The sequence below is a fragment of the Ovis canadensis genome, chromosome 8 (genome assembly GCF_042477335.2).
Source record: "Ovis canadensis isolate MfBH-ARS-UI-01 breed Bighorn chromosome 8, ARS-UI_OviCan_v2, whole genome shotgun sequence".
Lineage (NCBI taxonomy): Eukaryota > Metazoa > Chordata > Mammalia > Artiodactyla > Bovidae > Ovis > Ovis canadensis.
In genome coordinates this window covers 16759159-16774490 of record NC_091252.1, presented here as the reverse complement: position 1 = coordinate 16774490, position 15332 = coordinate 16759159, and the positions used below count along the sequence as shown (strand labels likewise).

General features: G+C 42.0%; 1 protein-coding gene across 1 annotated transcript in view; it reads left to right on the top strand.

The window, feature by feature from the left end:
* Positions 1–14373, top strand: part of HMGN3 (high mobility group nucleosomal binding domain 3) — a 54597-nt gene extending 40224 nt beyond the window's left edge. Inside the window, exon 5 of the mRNA XM_069598059.1 lies at positions 12623–14373. Within this exon, the coding sequence (XP_069454160.1) occupies positions 12623–12712 (90 nt within the window). The 3' untranslated portion in view covers positions 12713–14373. The remainder of the gene's footprint in view (positions 1–12622) is intronic.
* Positions 14374–15332: the final 959 nt, after the last annotated feature.

Below are 15332 nucleotides of genomic sequence, written 5' to 3'. Positions count from 1 at the left end.
CTTTAGCCATATACACTTCTAGTTTTTTTTGTTTTCTTTCTTTCTTTTTTTTTTTTTTACAATGAGTTGAATAATGATTAATCAAATTGTGTGAAATCTTCAGTTGATCAGTTTAGCTGTTGAGTGGCTACAGTGTCCCTATGACAGAAAGAAAGGATTGGACACTTGACTGATCTTTTCCGTCATAATGCATTGCTTTGGGCTTTTGCATTCTTAGAGCACCTTCTTGACCTATATTTTATACTGATTCCATTCTGTCTGATACTATAATACCATAAAAGACTCTAAGGTAAAAAATCAATCATTATATATGTGTGCAGTTCAGTCTAAAAAAGACTCTAGGAGACCAGAGCAGGGAACCATTTTGAGTAGCTGTGGAAGGATTATGGTGTATTATGCACATATGCTCCTGATGTTTGAAGGAGGTCTGAATAAGTCTTGAGCGTAGCAGGAAAACTTGTCAGATGGGGAACAACCTTTATAAGGCTGGAGGGAAGTACGTGGAGTCACATCTGGATTAGGTTCATCTCCTAAAACCATGTTTTGGGTACGTGAGCGAAAATAGATTCACTGTTTCCTGCTTCTATTTTTTTCTGCAAAGTGATAGGTTGGGTTTGATTAATGGCTTTTAAAACCATTTTTCAAAGTAGTGCATGCTAAGTCGCTTCAGTTGTGTCTGACTCTTTGCAACCGCATGGACTGTAGCCTGCCAGGCTCCTTTGTTCATGGAATTCTGCAGGCAAGAATGCTGGAGTGGGTTGCCGTGCCCTGAACTAGAGGATCTTCCCAACGCAGGGGTCAAACCCCCATCTCCTATGGATCCTGCACTGCAGGTGGATTCTTTACCACTGAGCTGCCAGGGAGCAAGCAGTAGGATGCCGACAATTCTTTGGGGATGGTGGTGAGGGAGGTGGACCCAGCCCCGAGGCCATCACCTCACCTCTTTGGGCAGCTCCTAAGGCTCATTGGGTGAGCTCACGGGACACAATTTGAAGACTGATGAACCAGAGGAATCCTAAAGGCCTGAGTGACAGTTTGACTCCTCCCGGCTATCAGTGTGCACAGATCTGCAGGAAAACGGAAAAATGCCGTGACTGGAGGAGAGGGTTGCTGGTGGGAAACAGAAGTGGAGCTGGGCCTGGCACACAGTAGGCACTAAGGAAATGACATGCCAGTGTCCGTGGGTATGTACTGTCGTAGGCTGGGAATGTGCTGTCCACATGGTCAGAGAGGCCTTGAATTGTGTTCGCCAGTAGCTTAGCTTTGAAACCTGGAGCCACCCTAGCTTCTTCCGTGGGGTATTGACAAAATGAACATGGTATGCAGGGAAAAGGAGCCCGGTAATGACCTGGATTCCTCACTTAACTCCTATTTTCCTTTAATTGGAATGTAGTCTGGATATCGCGTACTAGGGAACTATAGTTCGTTTTCTAAGGTAAAATATGGTATTGTAGTTATTCTTAGGAAAGGTGTGGTGTGCTGCAGGGTTTTGTTTTTGTTTTTTAGGGATGAAAGCATGTGAGAGCTGCAACTTATTGTCAAACAATTCAGGTATAGAAATACACCTATATCTACGTCTGAATTGTTTGAAAATAAGTAGTGTATATAGTATATATATGGGGCTTCCCAGGTGGCACTAGCGGTAAAAAATCTGCCTGCCAATGCAGGAGACCTAAGAAACCATTTCAGTCCCTGGGTCAGAAAGATCCCCTGGAGTGGAAAGTGGCAGAGGAGGAGGACAGAGGAGCCCGGAAGGCTGCAGTCCACGAGGCTGTGAAGAGTCAGACACAACTGAGCACACAGTATACATATGATGTCTATATTATACATATACTGTTTATGTACATATAATAATATAATGTATATATAATATATAGGAATATATAATGCATGTATATACAATGTGTATTATATGTATTCACCCATTCGTACACATATATTTATCTACATGGATACTACAAATATGGCAAAATATTAATTGTTGGATCCAGTGGTGGGAATACAGGTGCTCCTTACACTATAATATAATCATACCTATTAGGACAGTACTTGATCTGTGCCAGTAAAGAATCTGGCCTATGTCTCTAGCTTCTGAGGGGTAACCTTTAAACCTTTGGAATTCTGCAGTTGATACTAGTGTCTTTGATATTCAGGGTGAGCCCCTGGGCCACGTGGTTTCAGTCCAATTTGGGGGTGGGGAGAATGGAAACCAAGTTCAACCACAAGGGCAATCAATCATCAAGCATCCCTCTATAATGAAACCCCAGTGAAACCTCTGCACATCAAAGCCCTGGTGAACACTCCAGGCCTGTAATCCTCCCTGTGAATTGTCAAGCAGCAGTAAACACTTCCTGAGGACAATGAAAGCTTTGCCTTTGGAACCCTCCTGGGCTCTTCCCTATGTGGCTCTTCCTTTAGCAGGTTCTAATGTGTATCCTTTATCATAAACCATAACCATGAGTGTAATTGCCTTCAGTGAGCTCTGTGAGTCCTCTCAGGTTTATCCCATTATCAAATCTGGGGGTGGCTTTGAGAACTCCCAAATCTGCAGTGTTCAGAGGTGAGGTTGGGGTCAGAAGTGAGGATTGTCTAGGGGACTGTGTCCTTAGACTTTGCAGTTTGGCTACCTAGGGCTCAGGCCTTCCATGTTATACTTATGTATAACTATTTAATACTCCTAACATGAACATTAATGAGTTGTGATGGGGCTTTCTATTTGCCTGTCTTACAGATTAGAAAAATTCAGAAACAGATAACTCCCTTGCCGAAGGTTATGCAGTGAGTAAATGGTGGAACTAGCATTTAACCCTTGCCAGGCTGCACCAGAGCTTGTACCTCTTGCTAATAAGGAAGCAAGCTCATCTCAGGGAAGTAAGTGAATAGAATTCCAGAGTAGGTAGGTCCAGGTTAGATCCTCCATTCTCTAACTACAGTTCTGTACAATAATAATGGGTCTTTAGGATAAAGACCCTAAGGCATAATAAGACAGCAAGCCCTGAAAGATTCAGTGATGTTTAGTACTACACACTTTGTTTGCTAAGGTCATTAAGTGGACTAATTAATTTTGTAAAGAAGTCCAAGAGTTCTAACAGAATGGGCTTTCTCATAAACTTCTCCCTTGTCCAAGTAACGAGACCTCCACATTCTCTAACCATCCCGGTTAACAGGAGGCTTGCTATAAAATGTCAGTGGCATGGAAAAAATGCTTTAAAGAGAGAGCAGTCCCACACCTCTCTCTACTAATTGATAGTTGACAATAATCCAAATCAGAATGGCATGTTCTTCAGAATTCAAAAATAAGGGTGGTAAAAATTTCAATACCCTAAAGAAAGTATATGAGGGAAGAAGATTTAACAAATGAAGCTCCCGAACGCTCTTCTTTTGCAGGAAATGTTTAATCATAACAGGCCACAAATGTCACAATTTTGCCAGCGCGTTGGGAATTTTGTAAACCCAACTAGCTGAATGTGCATTAAATTTTAATCAAATCGTCACAAAAGCTTCCAGATAGATGGTACTGTATAGATGCAAGCAAAAAATGTGAATGACCCTCTGCAGTAGTCATGAAGTTGGGCATTTGCTCTTTGAATATGTGCACTGATGCGTGAGCAACGTCCTGACACAGGTTGCAAGGGTGCTGTTCTTCCCTGGCCACCCCCCAAAAAGCCTGGAGGTAAGCAATTCACTAGTGAGGGAAAAACTCAGCAATGCCAAGAGCGCAGTAAAACAAGAGAAATCCAAGAGATTAAATCTCTGCTGCTGCTTTATTCTGCTAACGTGATCCTGATGGCCTAATGATTCTCTAAGAGGTTTTAGTTTGGGCTCTTCCGTGGAATTCCTAAAGTGGCTTATATTTCACCTAAGACAAAACGAAGCAAAAAAAACCCCTGCAACTTCAAACATTGTGGTTTGAGATAATGCTTTACTCTGATCTCATTTTCCAGTTTCTTTCAATGATTAAAAAAAGTCATTTTCCAATTTTCTCAATGACTAAAAACTTGGTTTCAAATTATCCATTTTCCAAATTGTAGTCATTTTCCAATTTTTTTCAATGATTTAAAAAAAAAAATCGTTCCAAAGTATTACTAGGCACAGTCCTAAAACCTTATGTAGGGGGAAAAAAAAAAGAAGCAAAAACAAAAAAAAAGAAAAGAAAGAGAGAAAGGAAATACCACCGAAGGAAATAGGAAATGGTATTTACGTTTTTCCTCATCTATTAAATAAGAATAAAAGTGCCGATCTCATAGGGCTGTTATGAGGATTAAATGAATTAATATTTTTTAAAGTGCTTAGAAAAAGTGCTGGTCATGTGGAAAACTATATAACTTCATTGAATAAAAATGTTTAAACACAAGTGAAAGAAACTCTGCAGGCACCAGTGGACTAAAGTGACCGTCAGAGAAGCTGCCTTTGTTTTCCAGAGAAGTGATTAAGTACCACGAGGCAGAGAGAATTGAGGTGCAGCGGGAGAAATGTGTTTCCAGCAATTCTTAGCTACATGCGTTATTTCTGGGTTTATTTTCATAATATGAGTTTTTGATTCCTACATACTTTGAAGTTTGCCTCAAGGGAAAAAGTTGAATTGAGACTCTTTGTGACCAGAATCTTTTGGCCTGGCAGGTTGGCGCCTTCAACTGTTTCTCATGCCAAGCCTGGGAGATTCTGTTCCCATTCCAAAAGCTGACAGGAGCTTCCTTGCAAATTTTTCTGAAAGAAATGAATGAGACTAAACTCCAACAGATTTCTGCCTTTATGGACCCTTAACTAGCCTAATTAGCTTGGTGAATTAGCAGTGCGAAGGCCAGAATACACAGTGCAGTGGGCCCAGCCCCGGGGGTGGAGACTCAGGAGGCTCCCGGATCACGAAGCAGGAACCTTCCCGCAGCTGGCCAGGGATGCTCACAAAAGGCTGCAGTGAAAAGACTGCAGAAAAGCTGCTGCTGTCTTTTGGCTGAGTCCACAGGAATGTGGGTTTTGAACTTTGAGCCACGCAAAATTATATTTATACCCAGAAAAGACTTCGTAATGCCAAACCTGGTGAGCGTAAGATACTACATCATTTACGCTTTGGGACATAAACAAAGAGAATTTTAAGGTCGTTTTCAGTAGCTGTTTTCCATCTCCAAAGAGAGAGGGGGAAGACTGAAAATGGAAAATGGCATTAAACTGTGACAGGAGGGATACAAGTCTAATACGAAAAAGAACCTTCAGGCCTTCAGTTGAATAGTTGTGTTCAACTCTATCAGACCCACCCACTTTGTATAACAAATATTTGTTAACATTCCTTTTACTGTCCTGAGCTAAAATTCACAGACGATATACCATGCTACAGGCATTCAAAAGTTAGCATCATTGGTGGGATTGTAAATTGGTGCAGCCACTATGGAAATAGTATGGAGGTTCCTCAAGAAATGAAAACTTGAACTACCATCAGTTCAGTTTAGTCACTCAGTCGTGCCCAACTCTTTGCAACCCCATGAATCGCAGCATGCCAGGCCTCCCCGTCCATCACCATCTCCCGGAGTTCACTCAGACTGGCGTCCATCGAGTTCGTGATGCCATCCAGCCATCTCATCCTCTGTCGTCCCCTTCTCCTCCTGCCCCCAATCCCTCCCAACATCAAAGTATTTTCCAATGAGTCAACTCTTTGCATGAGGTGGCCAAAGTACTGGAGTTTCAGCTTTAGCATCATTCCTTCCAAAGAAATCCCAGGGTTGATCTCCTTCAGAATGGACTGGTTGGATCTCCTTGCAGTCCAAGGGACTCTCAAGAGTCTTCTCCAACACCACAGTTCAAAAGCATCAATTCTTTGGCGCTCAGCCTTCATCACAGTCCAACTCTCACATCCATACATGACTCCTGGAAAAACCACAGCCTTGACTAGACAGACCTTAGTCAGCAAAGTAATGTATCTGCTTTTGAATATACTAACTAGGTTGCTCATAACTTTCCTTCCAAGGAGTAAGCGTCTTTTAATTTCATGGCTGCAGTCACCATCTGCAGTGATTTTGGAGCCCCCCAAAATAAAGTCTGACACTGTTTCCACTGTTTCCCCATCTATTTCCCATGAAGTGATGGGACCGGATGCCATGATCTTCATTTTCTGAATGTTGAGCTTTAAGCCAACTTTTTCACTCTCCTCTTTTACTATCATCAAGAGGCTTTTTAGTTCTTCTTCACTTTCTGCCATAAGGGTGGTGTCATCTGCATATCTGAGGTTATTGATATTTCTCCCGGCAATCTTGATTCCAGCTTGTGTTTCTTCCAGTCCAGCATTTCTCATGGTGTACTCTGCATATGAGTTAAATAAGCAGGGTGACAAGATATAGCCTTGACGCACTCCTTTTCCTATTTGGAACCTGTCTGTTGTACCATGTCCGGTTCTAACTGTTGCTTCCTGGCCTGCATACAGATTTCTCAAGAGGCAGGTTAGGTGGTCTGGTATTCCCATCTCTCTCAGAAATTTCCACAGTTTCTTGTGATCCACACAGTCAAAGGCTTTGGCGTAGTCAATAAAGCAGAAAGAGATGTTTTTCTGGAACTCTCTTGCTTTTTCAATGATCCAGCGGATGTTGGCAATTTGATCTCTGGTTCCTCTGCCTTTCCTAAAACCAGCTTGAACATCAGGAAGTTGATGGTTCAGGTATTGTTGAAGCCTGGCTTGGAGAATTTTGAGCATTACTTTACTAGCATGTGAGATGAGTGCAATTGTGCAGTAGTTAGAGCATTCTTTGGCATTGCCTTTCTTTGGGATTGGAATGAAACTGGAATGAAATTTTCCAGTCCTGTGGCCACTGCTGAGTTTTCCAAATTTGTTGGCATATTGAGTGCAGCACTTTCATAGCATCATCTTTCAGGATTTGAAATAGCTCTACTGGAATTCCATCACCTCTACTAGCTTTGTTCGTAGTGATGCTTTCTAAGGCCCATTTGACTTCACATCCAGGATGTCTGGCTCTAGATTAGAGATCACACCATCATGATTATCCAGGTCATGAAGATCTTTTTTATACAGTTCTTCTGTGTATCCTTGCCATCTCTTCTTAATATCTTCTGCTTCTGTTAGGTCCATACCATTTCTGTCCTTTATCGAGCCCATCTTTGCATGAAATGTTCCCTTGGTAACTCTAATTTTCTTGAAGAGATCTCTAGTCTTTCTTATTCTGTTCTTTTCCTCTATTTCTTTGCATTGATTGCTGAAGAAGGCTTTCTTATCTCTCCTTGCTATTCTTTGGAACTCTGCATTCAGATGCTTGTATCTTTCCTTTTCTCCTTGGCTGTTCGCTTCTCTTCTTTTCACAGCTATTTGTAAGGCCTCCCCAGACAGCCATTTTGCTTTTTTTGCGTTACTTTTCCATGGAGATGGTCTTGATCCCTGTCACCTGTACAGTGTCACGAACCTCATTCCATAGTTCATCAGGCACTCTATCTATCAGATCTAGGCCCTTAAATCTATTTCTCACTTCCACTGTATAATCATAAGGGATTTGATTTCGGTCATACCTGAATGGTCTAGCAGTTTTCCCTGTTTTCTTCAATTTCAGTCTGAATTTGGTAATAAGGAGTTCATGATCTGAGCCACAGTCAGCTTCTGGTCTTGTTTTTGCTGACTGTATAGAGCTTCTCCATCTTTGGCTGCAAAGAATATAATCCATCTGATTTTGGTGTTGACCATCTGGTGATGTCCATGTATAGAGTCTTCTCTTGGGTTGGAAGAGGGTGTTTGCTATGAGCAGTACATTTTCTTAGCAAAACTCTATTAGTCTTTGCTCTGCTTCATTCAGCATTCCAAGGCCAAATTTGCCTGTTACTCCAGGTGTTTCTTGACTTCCTACTTTTGCATTCCATTCCCCTAGAATGAAAAGGACATCTTTTTGGGTGTTAGTTCTAAAAGGTCTTGTAGAACGGTCTTCATAGAACCGTTCAACTTCAGCTTCTTCAGCATTACTGGCTGGGGCATAAATTTGGATTACAGTGATATTGAATGGTTTGCCTTGGAAACGAACAGAGATCATTCTGTCGTTTTTGAGACTGCATCCAAGTACTGCATTTTGGACTCTTTTGTTGACCATGATGGCTACTCCATTTCTTCTGAGGGATTCCTGCTCACAGTAGTAGATATAATGGTCATCTGAGTTCAATTCACCCATTCCAGTCCATTTTAGTTCACTGATTCCTAGAATGTCGACGTTCACTCTTGCCGTCTCCTGTTGGACCACTTCCAATTTGCCTTGGTTCATGGACCTGACATTCCAGGTTCCTATGCAATATTGCTCTTAACACCATTGGATCTTGCTTCTATCACCAGTCACATCCACAGCTGGGTATTGTTTTTCTTTGGCTCCATCCCTTCTTTCTTTCTGGAGTTATTTCTCCACTGATCTCCAGTAGCATATTGGGCACCTACTGACCTGGGGATTACCTCTTTCAGTATCCTACCATTTTGCCTTTTCATACTGTTCATGGGGTTCTCAAGGCAAGAATACTGAAGTGGTTTGCCATTCCCTTCTCCAGTGGACCACATTCTGTCAGACCTCTCCACCATGACCCACCCGTCTTGGGTTGCCCCGTAGGCATGGCTTGGTTTCATTGAGTTAGATAAGGCTGTGGTCCTAGTGTGATTAGACTGACTAGTTTTCTGTGAGCATGGTTTCAGTGTGCCTGCCCTCTGATGCCCTCTTGCAACACCTACCATCTTCCTTGGGTTTCTCTTACCTTCGGCTTGGGGTATCTCTTCACGGCTACTCCAGCAAAGCACAGCTGCTGCTCCTTACCTTGTGATCCTGCAATTCTACTCTTGAGTATTTATTTGAAGAAAATGAAAACAGTATCTTGAAAAGATATATGTTCATTGCAGCATTATTTACAATAGCCGAGATATGGAAACAACCACTGATGGATGAATGGATAAAGAAGATGAGGTATATTAAAATGTAATACTATTTAGCCATAAAAAAGAATGAAAGCGTGTCATTTGTGGCATGGATAGATTTGGAGGGCATTATGCTAAGTGAAAAAAGTCAGAGAGAGAAAGACAAATACCACATGATCTCACTTATATATGGAATCTAAAAAACAAGACAAGAACAACAAGAAAAACCAAGATCATAGATAGAACAGACTGGAGCTTCCGGGGTAAGGGTGATTTGGGAATAGGTCAAGGGTTCAAAAGGTACACTCTAACAGCCAGCTATAAAAAGAAAGTAAGTCTTGGGAATATAGAGTACAGCATTTGTGTTGCATATTTGAAAGAGAGTAGATCATAAAAGTCCTCATTACCAGAAAAGTGTCTGTGATATTATGGTGGAAGGACACTAACTAGACTTACTGTGGTCATCATGTAATATTGGATACAAATATAGGATCATTATGTTGTGCACCTGAAACTAATATTGTATGTCAGTTAGACCTCAGTTTTAAAAAAAACAAAAAACCTTGGTAGACTGCTCTAACTGTAAAATAAAGAAGGATGTAAATCAAAGTCATTTATGATGACCTATGTATTTCAATATGTAAATATTTGGGTGTGACTTCACAAGAAGATATAATGAACTATAGATAGATGCATTAAATAAGGTCATCTCTAAGAAAAGTAAGACATATTCAGTGAGTTATCAGCATATTTCCTTTACACTTGAGACTTTAAAATAGGAGATAAATATGTTTATTTCTAAGCTTGGAATTACAGCAATGCAGCAGCTGCGCTGGCATCAGAGATTCAGACGCTACAAATGGCATTGCCCTTGGTGATGTGATTTCCTGAAATGGTGCACAATGCTTGTTAAAGTTTTCAAACTAACCACAACGGTTGCTGCTGCTGCTGCTAAGTCGCTTCAGTCGTGTCCGACTCTGTGTGACCTCATAGATGGCAGCCCACCAGGCTTCCCCGTCCCTGGGATTCTCCAGGCAAGAACACTGGAGTGGGTTGCCGTTTCCTTCTCCAATGCATGAAAGTGAAAAGTGAAAGTGAAGTCGCTCAGTTGTGTCAGACTCTTAGCGACCCTATGGACTGTAGCCCACCAGGCTCCTCCGTCCGTGGATTTTCCAGGCAAGAATACTGGAGTGGGGTGCCATTGCCTTCTCCGAGCACAACGGTTAAAACTGTGCAAAATGCAGTCAGAATACTCAGTGTGTAGATGTCAAAACAGAGTTAGATTCTAGGCTCAGAAACTTATAAACAGGACTTCTTTAAAATCCTGGACTTTCTACGTGAAAGCCCAGGTGGACACGTGAAGTTCATGAGAGACGCAGAGACAATGCGGCGTTGTGCAGGACTGTCCACATGCGGCAGAATGAGGACTGTCCACATGCGGCAGAATGCCTGGCACCCCTGGGTCCTGCCCAGGAAGTGCCAGTCCTCCTCTGGGGACCACCTTCACTCTCCTCCCCACTCTGGCCATTGTGACAACTAATGATGTCTCCACACCCTCTGAAGCAGAGTACAGCCCATGGTAAGATGTACTGCTCTGAAACCCCAGTCACCTCCCCTGTGAAGTCAGGGTGAGAGGTCAGGCCCCAAGGGGTGAGGTCTGTGCTCTTCCTTGGGAGTAGGATGCAATGAGAGGTTTGAGATCACAGGTAAACTTCCTTCTCTATGTTTTTCCCTTCTGACTTAAAAATTTTAATTTATGGTAGGTCCCCTACGTATGAACGAGTTCCATTCTGAGAGTGCATTCATAAGTCCAATTTGTTTATAAGTCCAACAAAGACAGCCTAGATACCCAACTAACACAATTGGTTGCATAGTGCTGTGCTGTAGTAAGCTTATAATACTTCTCACACAAACAAGACATAAAAAACAAGCACACACAAAAAGAAAACATTTGTAATATTACAGGATAGCAGCTCCTTGAACGGAGAAGGCAATGGCACCCCACTCCAGTACTCTTGCCTGGAAAATCCCATGGACGGAGGAGCCTGGTGGGCTGCAGTCCATGGGGTCGCTGAGGGTTGGACACGACTCAGTGACTTCACTTTCACTTTTCACTTTCATGCATTGGAGAAGGAAATGGCAACCACTCCAGTGTTCTTGCCTGGAGAATCCCAGGGACGGGGGAGCCTGGTGGGCTGCCGTCCGTGGGGTTGCACAGAGTCGGACACGACTGAGGCGACTTAGTAGTAGTAGTAGTAGCACCTTGCAAAGTATAGTAGTACAGCACAGCAGCTGGTATCCAGGGGCTGGCATCGTGTGAGCAGGCAAGAGGAGTTATTGACTGGAGAAGAGGAGGCAGGAGATGGGAGAGCTGAAGGCTCAGCACGGGCAAGCTACAGTCTCACTCACACCTGACATTGATAGCACAGGTTCTGGCTCCTTGCTGGATTCAGTTCTATCTACCCTCTTAAAAAAAAAAAAAAAAAAACCCTCCAGTGATTCTGGGTAGAAGCACATTCACATGTTTGAAAGTTCACAACTTTAAGATTCCTGTGTAGGGGACTTACTGTACATTGTTGTTTTTGAATCAAATGCTTTAAAAGTCAAGAAGTCTAGTCTATTATGTGAAATAATAGATTTTTTATTGATGTGTAGTTAATGTACCAGTGTTGCGTTAGTTTCAGGTACACAGCAAAGGGATTCAGTTATATACACATACATACGGATATCCTGTTTCAGAGGCTTTTCCATTTTCGGTTATTACAAGATATTGAATGCAGTTCCTTGTGCTGTGCAGTAGGCCTTCGTGTTGCTCTGTTTCATTTACAGCAGTGCATATGTATTAAGTCAAAGTCCTAATTTTTCACCCCTCCCACACCCCAACCCCACCTTCCCCTTTGTCTTCTGTGTCTGTGAGTCTATTTGTGTTTTGAAAATAACTTCATTTGTATCATTTTTTTTAGATTCCACTTAGCAGTGATATCATATATTTGTCTTTCTCTGTCTGAAAAGTCAAGTGGTCTTAACACTTCCCTGCTACACACAACCCCAAGCCCTCTCCCCAAGAACATATATTCTCAGATATTTTCTCTCATATTTGCTTTCATAATTCTAAATAATGTGCTTTCCTCCCCCTAAAGTGTGATTTTTAAAATCATAGTCATTTTAATTACACACTATAATAATATGTTGTAGGTTATACAAATAATTTGTAATCATAAATATTATCTATTGGCTTTCAAATAGGGAAAATAAACTTTCAGAACATGTGTATAGCAGATATTACACTTAAGCTCTTCTCATATGGTGTTTTAGAATTTACCAATGAGTTTACACAGACACTGTATCATGTGACCCTTGCAAAAGTTTTGAGAGGGATAGCGTGTCATTCTCATGTAAAAGATAGGCAATGCGAGCACAGATAGGTGACAGCCCCAGACCACACGGTTGTAAAATAGCAAAGACAGGACCAGAGCCTGGGAGGTTTGCTTTCTTAGGCTGTTTTTAATCTTGCTTTGATAGCTGAAGTGTCATGGGACTATTCTGCTCAGATTCCCTTCTAACAAAAACTTCTTTGAGGTCCCCATTCCCATGGCCCCTTCTTCCTAAAATCTTTGGTGACCCTCCCCATGCAGGTCTTTTCTCTGAGCTTCAGTGCATCCATCTTGGCACTCATCACAGTAACTCATTAGGTGTCTTTTTCACACTGCCCTAAGTCTTTCTCACACTCCCTTCTCTTTCTGTCCGCAGACCCCAGCAGGTCATCAGTTGGAAGCTGTGGCATCTCTGTGCTGGGTATTTGTTGGAAGTTGTGGCATCGTCTATGCCCAGCTACGCTGACCAGGACAGAACACCTTCCCTCTTTCCAAGCCTCCAGCTGGTAAACCTGTGAATGTGTGATATAGTCTCTGAAATGGAGACAGGACCAATGACTTCAGTAGGACAACTACACAGAGACCAATGTCTTCTCAGATTTGGCTGCTTTGCACTTCAAACTTGCAAGATTATCCAAATCAGACCAAAAGAGACACGCATACAGACAAACCTGATTCACAAAATCATGAAGATCCTGCTAGGGGACTGAAGTTAAGAGGAGGCCAGTAACAGTCTTTTCTTACAAGGACAATGATGGAACGTGAGTTTTGGTGAATGGAAGTGATTTATAAGTAAGGCTAACTGGACAACTTTACTTTAATCGAGGCGGGAAATGGTAACTGTATGAATGGACATTTCTTCTGGAACAATATTGAGTAGTTTTATTTACTTATTATTATTTTATTTTGGCTGCACTGGGTCTTTTGTGGTGGCGTGCAGGCTCCCTCGTTGCGGCACATGGGCTTAGTTGCCCCATGGCATGTGTGATCTTAGTTCCCTGACCAGGGATCAAACCCGCGTCCTCTACATGGGAGGACAGATTCTTAACCACTGGACCACCAGGGAAGTCCTCTTTAGTAGTCTTAATAATGGAGAAAATATCATTGGCTTTCTAGATGGTCAAGGAGAGAGAGGGAGAGGAACAATGAAAGTGATCAGGTTAGCAGCAATATGGTGAGAAAAAGGAGTGGGACTTAGTACTAAATTAGTAATGGACATGGACTTAAAGGGGGTTGATGAAGTTATCAAGTGCTGTTGAGAAATTATGAAGGAAAAGAAGAGACAGTTTTATAGGGGGTGAGTGATTCTTTCATTGCCCAGTTGGGTAAGAAGTAATGTGATTGATACCTGGTATCCACAGGTGCATAGTGCATAACTTATACTGTGTACATAACATAGAACATGTTATACCCACGAAAGACAGCTTACACCATAAATGCCATTGAAAAGTACTTGAATTGCCAGCCTTTCTTTTTCAACCTAAGAAGGGAAACATCCTCATTAACTTTGATAAATAACCACAGTCATAAATAAATAACTGTGAAGGGATAGCCTATTCCTGAAACCAAAGAATAGGCTCTTGATTTTTATCACTTGCCATGCACCAGACACGACTGGCTGAGCACGCACACACATACCCTCTGAAGGCTTGTATGAGCCAAGATCAATACCTCCTACAAGCACCTCCTTCCCATGAAAAGACTAGATTTGATGTACATGATTGGATTAAAAATTGGGGGAAAAGTAAAACTGTCTTTATTCACAAACAACAGGATCCTGTATATAGAAAATCCTAAGGGAAACACACACACACACACACGAACTGTTAGAACTAAGGAGAAAAAAATAAACTCAACAAGATCTTAGGATGCAAGATCAATATACAGAAATCAATTGTATCTCTATGTACTAACAATGAACAATCCAATATGTTCAAAACCTGGGTCTTTTGCAATGATTGCAAAACTTGGTAAACTAACCCCCTAAAAATCATTTTTCACTTAAAATGAATATATTTTATGGTATGTAAATTATTCCTCACTAGTTTTTATTAAATTGGGAAATGTCAAAATCAATAAAAGTTTATTTTTTCTTCATAAAAAGAGGATTTACTCATTATCTATTCCTGATTTCTATGTTGTAGTCTCTTGTGTCAAATATTCTAGCCTTGAGGGGTGGAGCCTGGCCTGGGGTATTTCTTGGTCATACCTGGAGTGGAAGTTGAGGTTTGCAGCATCATAAAACTCAGCACTGACACCAATGGGCAGGACTTGTTTGTTTGGCAAGGCACTTATGAGCCTGATCACACACACACACACACACAAAATCAAGGACAGTTCTGAGGGATCAGGATCAGTATTCCCTGGAGTTGGATTGCACCCTAATGGGACAAGAGGCCCTGGCTGTTTGGAAGGAAATCATATCCTCGACTTCTAAGACACAGTCAGCCATTTGTACCGGAAGAAAAGCTATGACAAACCTAGACAGCATATTAAAAACCAGAGACATCACTTTACTGACAAAGGTCTGTATAGCCAAAGCTATGGTTTTTCCAGCAGTCATGTACAGGTGTGAGAGTTGGACCATAAAGAAGGCTGAGCGCCAGAGAATTGACACTTTCAAATTGGGGTGCTGGGGAAGACTCTTGAGAGTCTCTTGGAGAGCAAGGAGATCAAACTAGTCAGTCCTAAAGGAAATCAACCCTGAATGTTCATTGGAAGGACTGATACTGTAGCTGAAGCTCCAATAATTTGGCCACTTACTGCAAAGAGCCAACTCATTGGAAAAGACCTTGATGCTGGGAGAGATTGAGGCCAGGAAGAGAAGAGGGCGACAGAGGACCAGATGGTTGGATGGCATCACTGACTCAGTGGACATGAATTTGAGCAAACTTCAGGAGATAGTGAAGGACAGGGAAGCCTGGCATGCTGCAGTCCATGGGCTCGCAAATTCGGACATGACTGAGACTGAAGACCAGCAAGCGGTCCTGACTTTGACAGTCAAAGTGAATAGAACACACAACTCTCAACACTTGACTCTTCGCAACTCTGAACATCTTTGCACACCAAGCTGAAAACACAGTCCT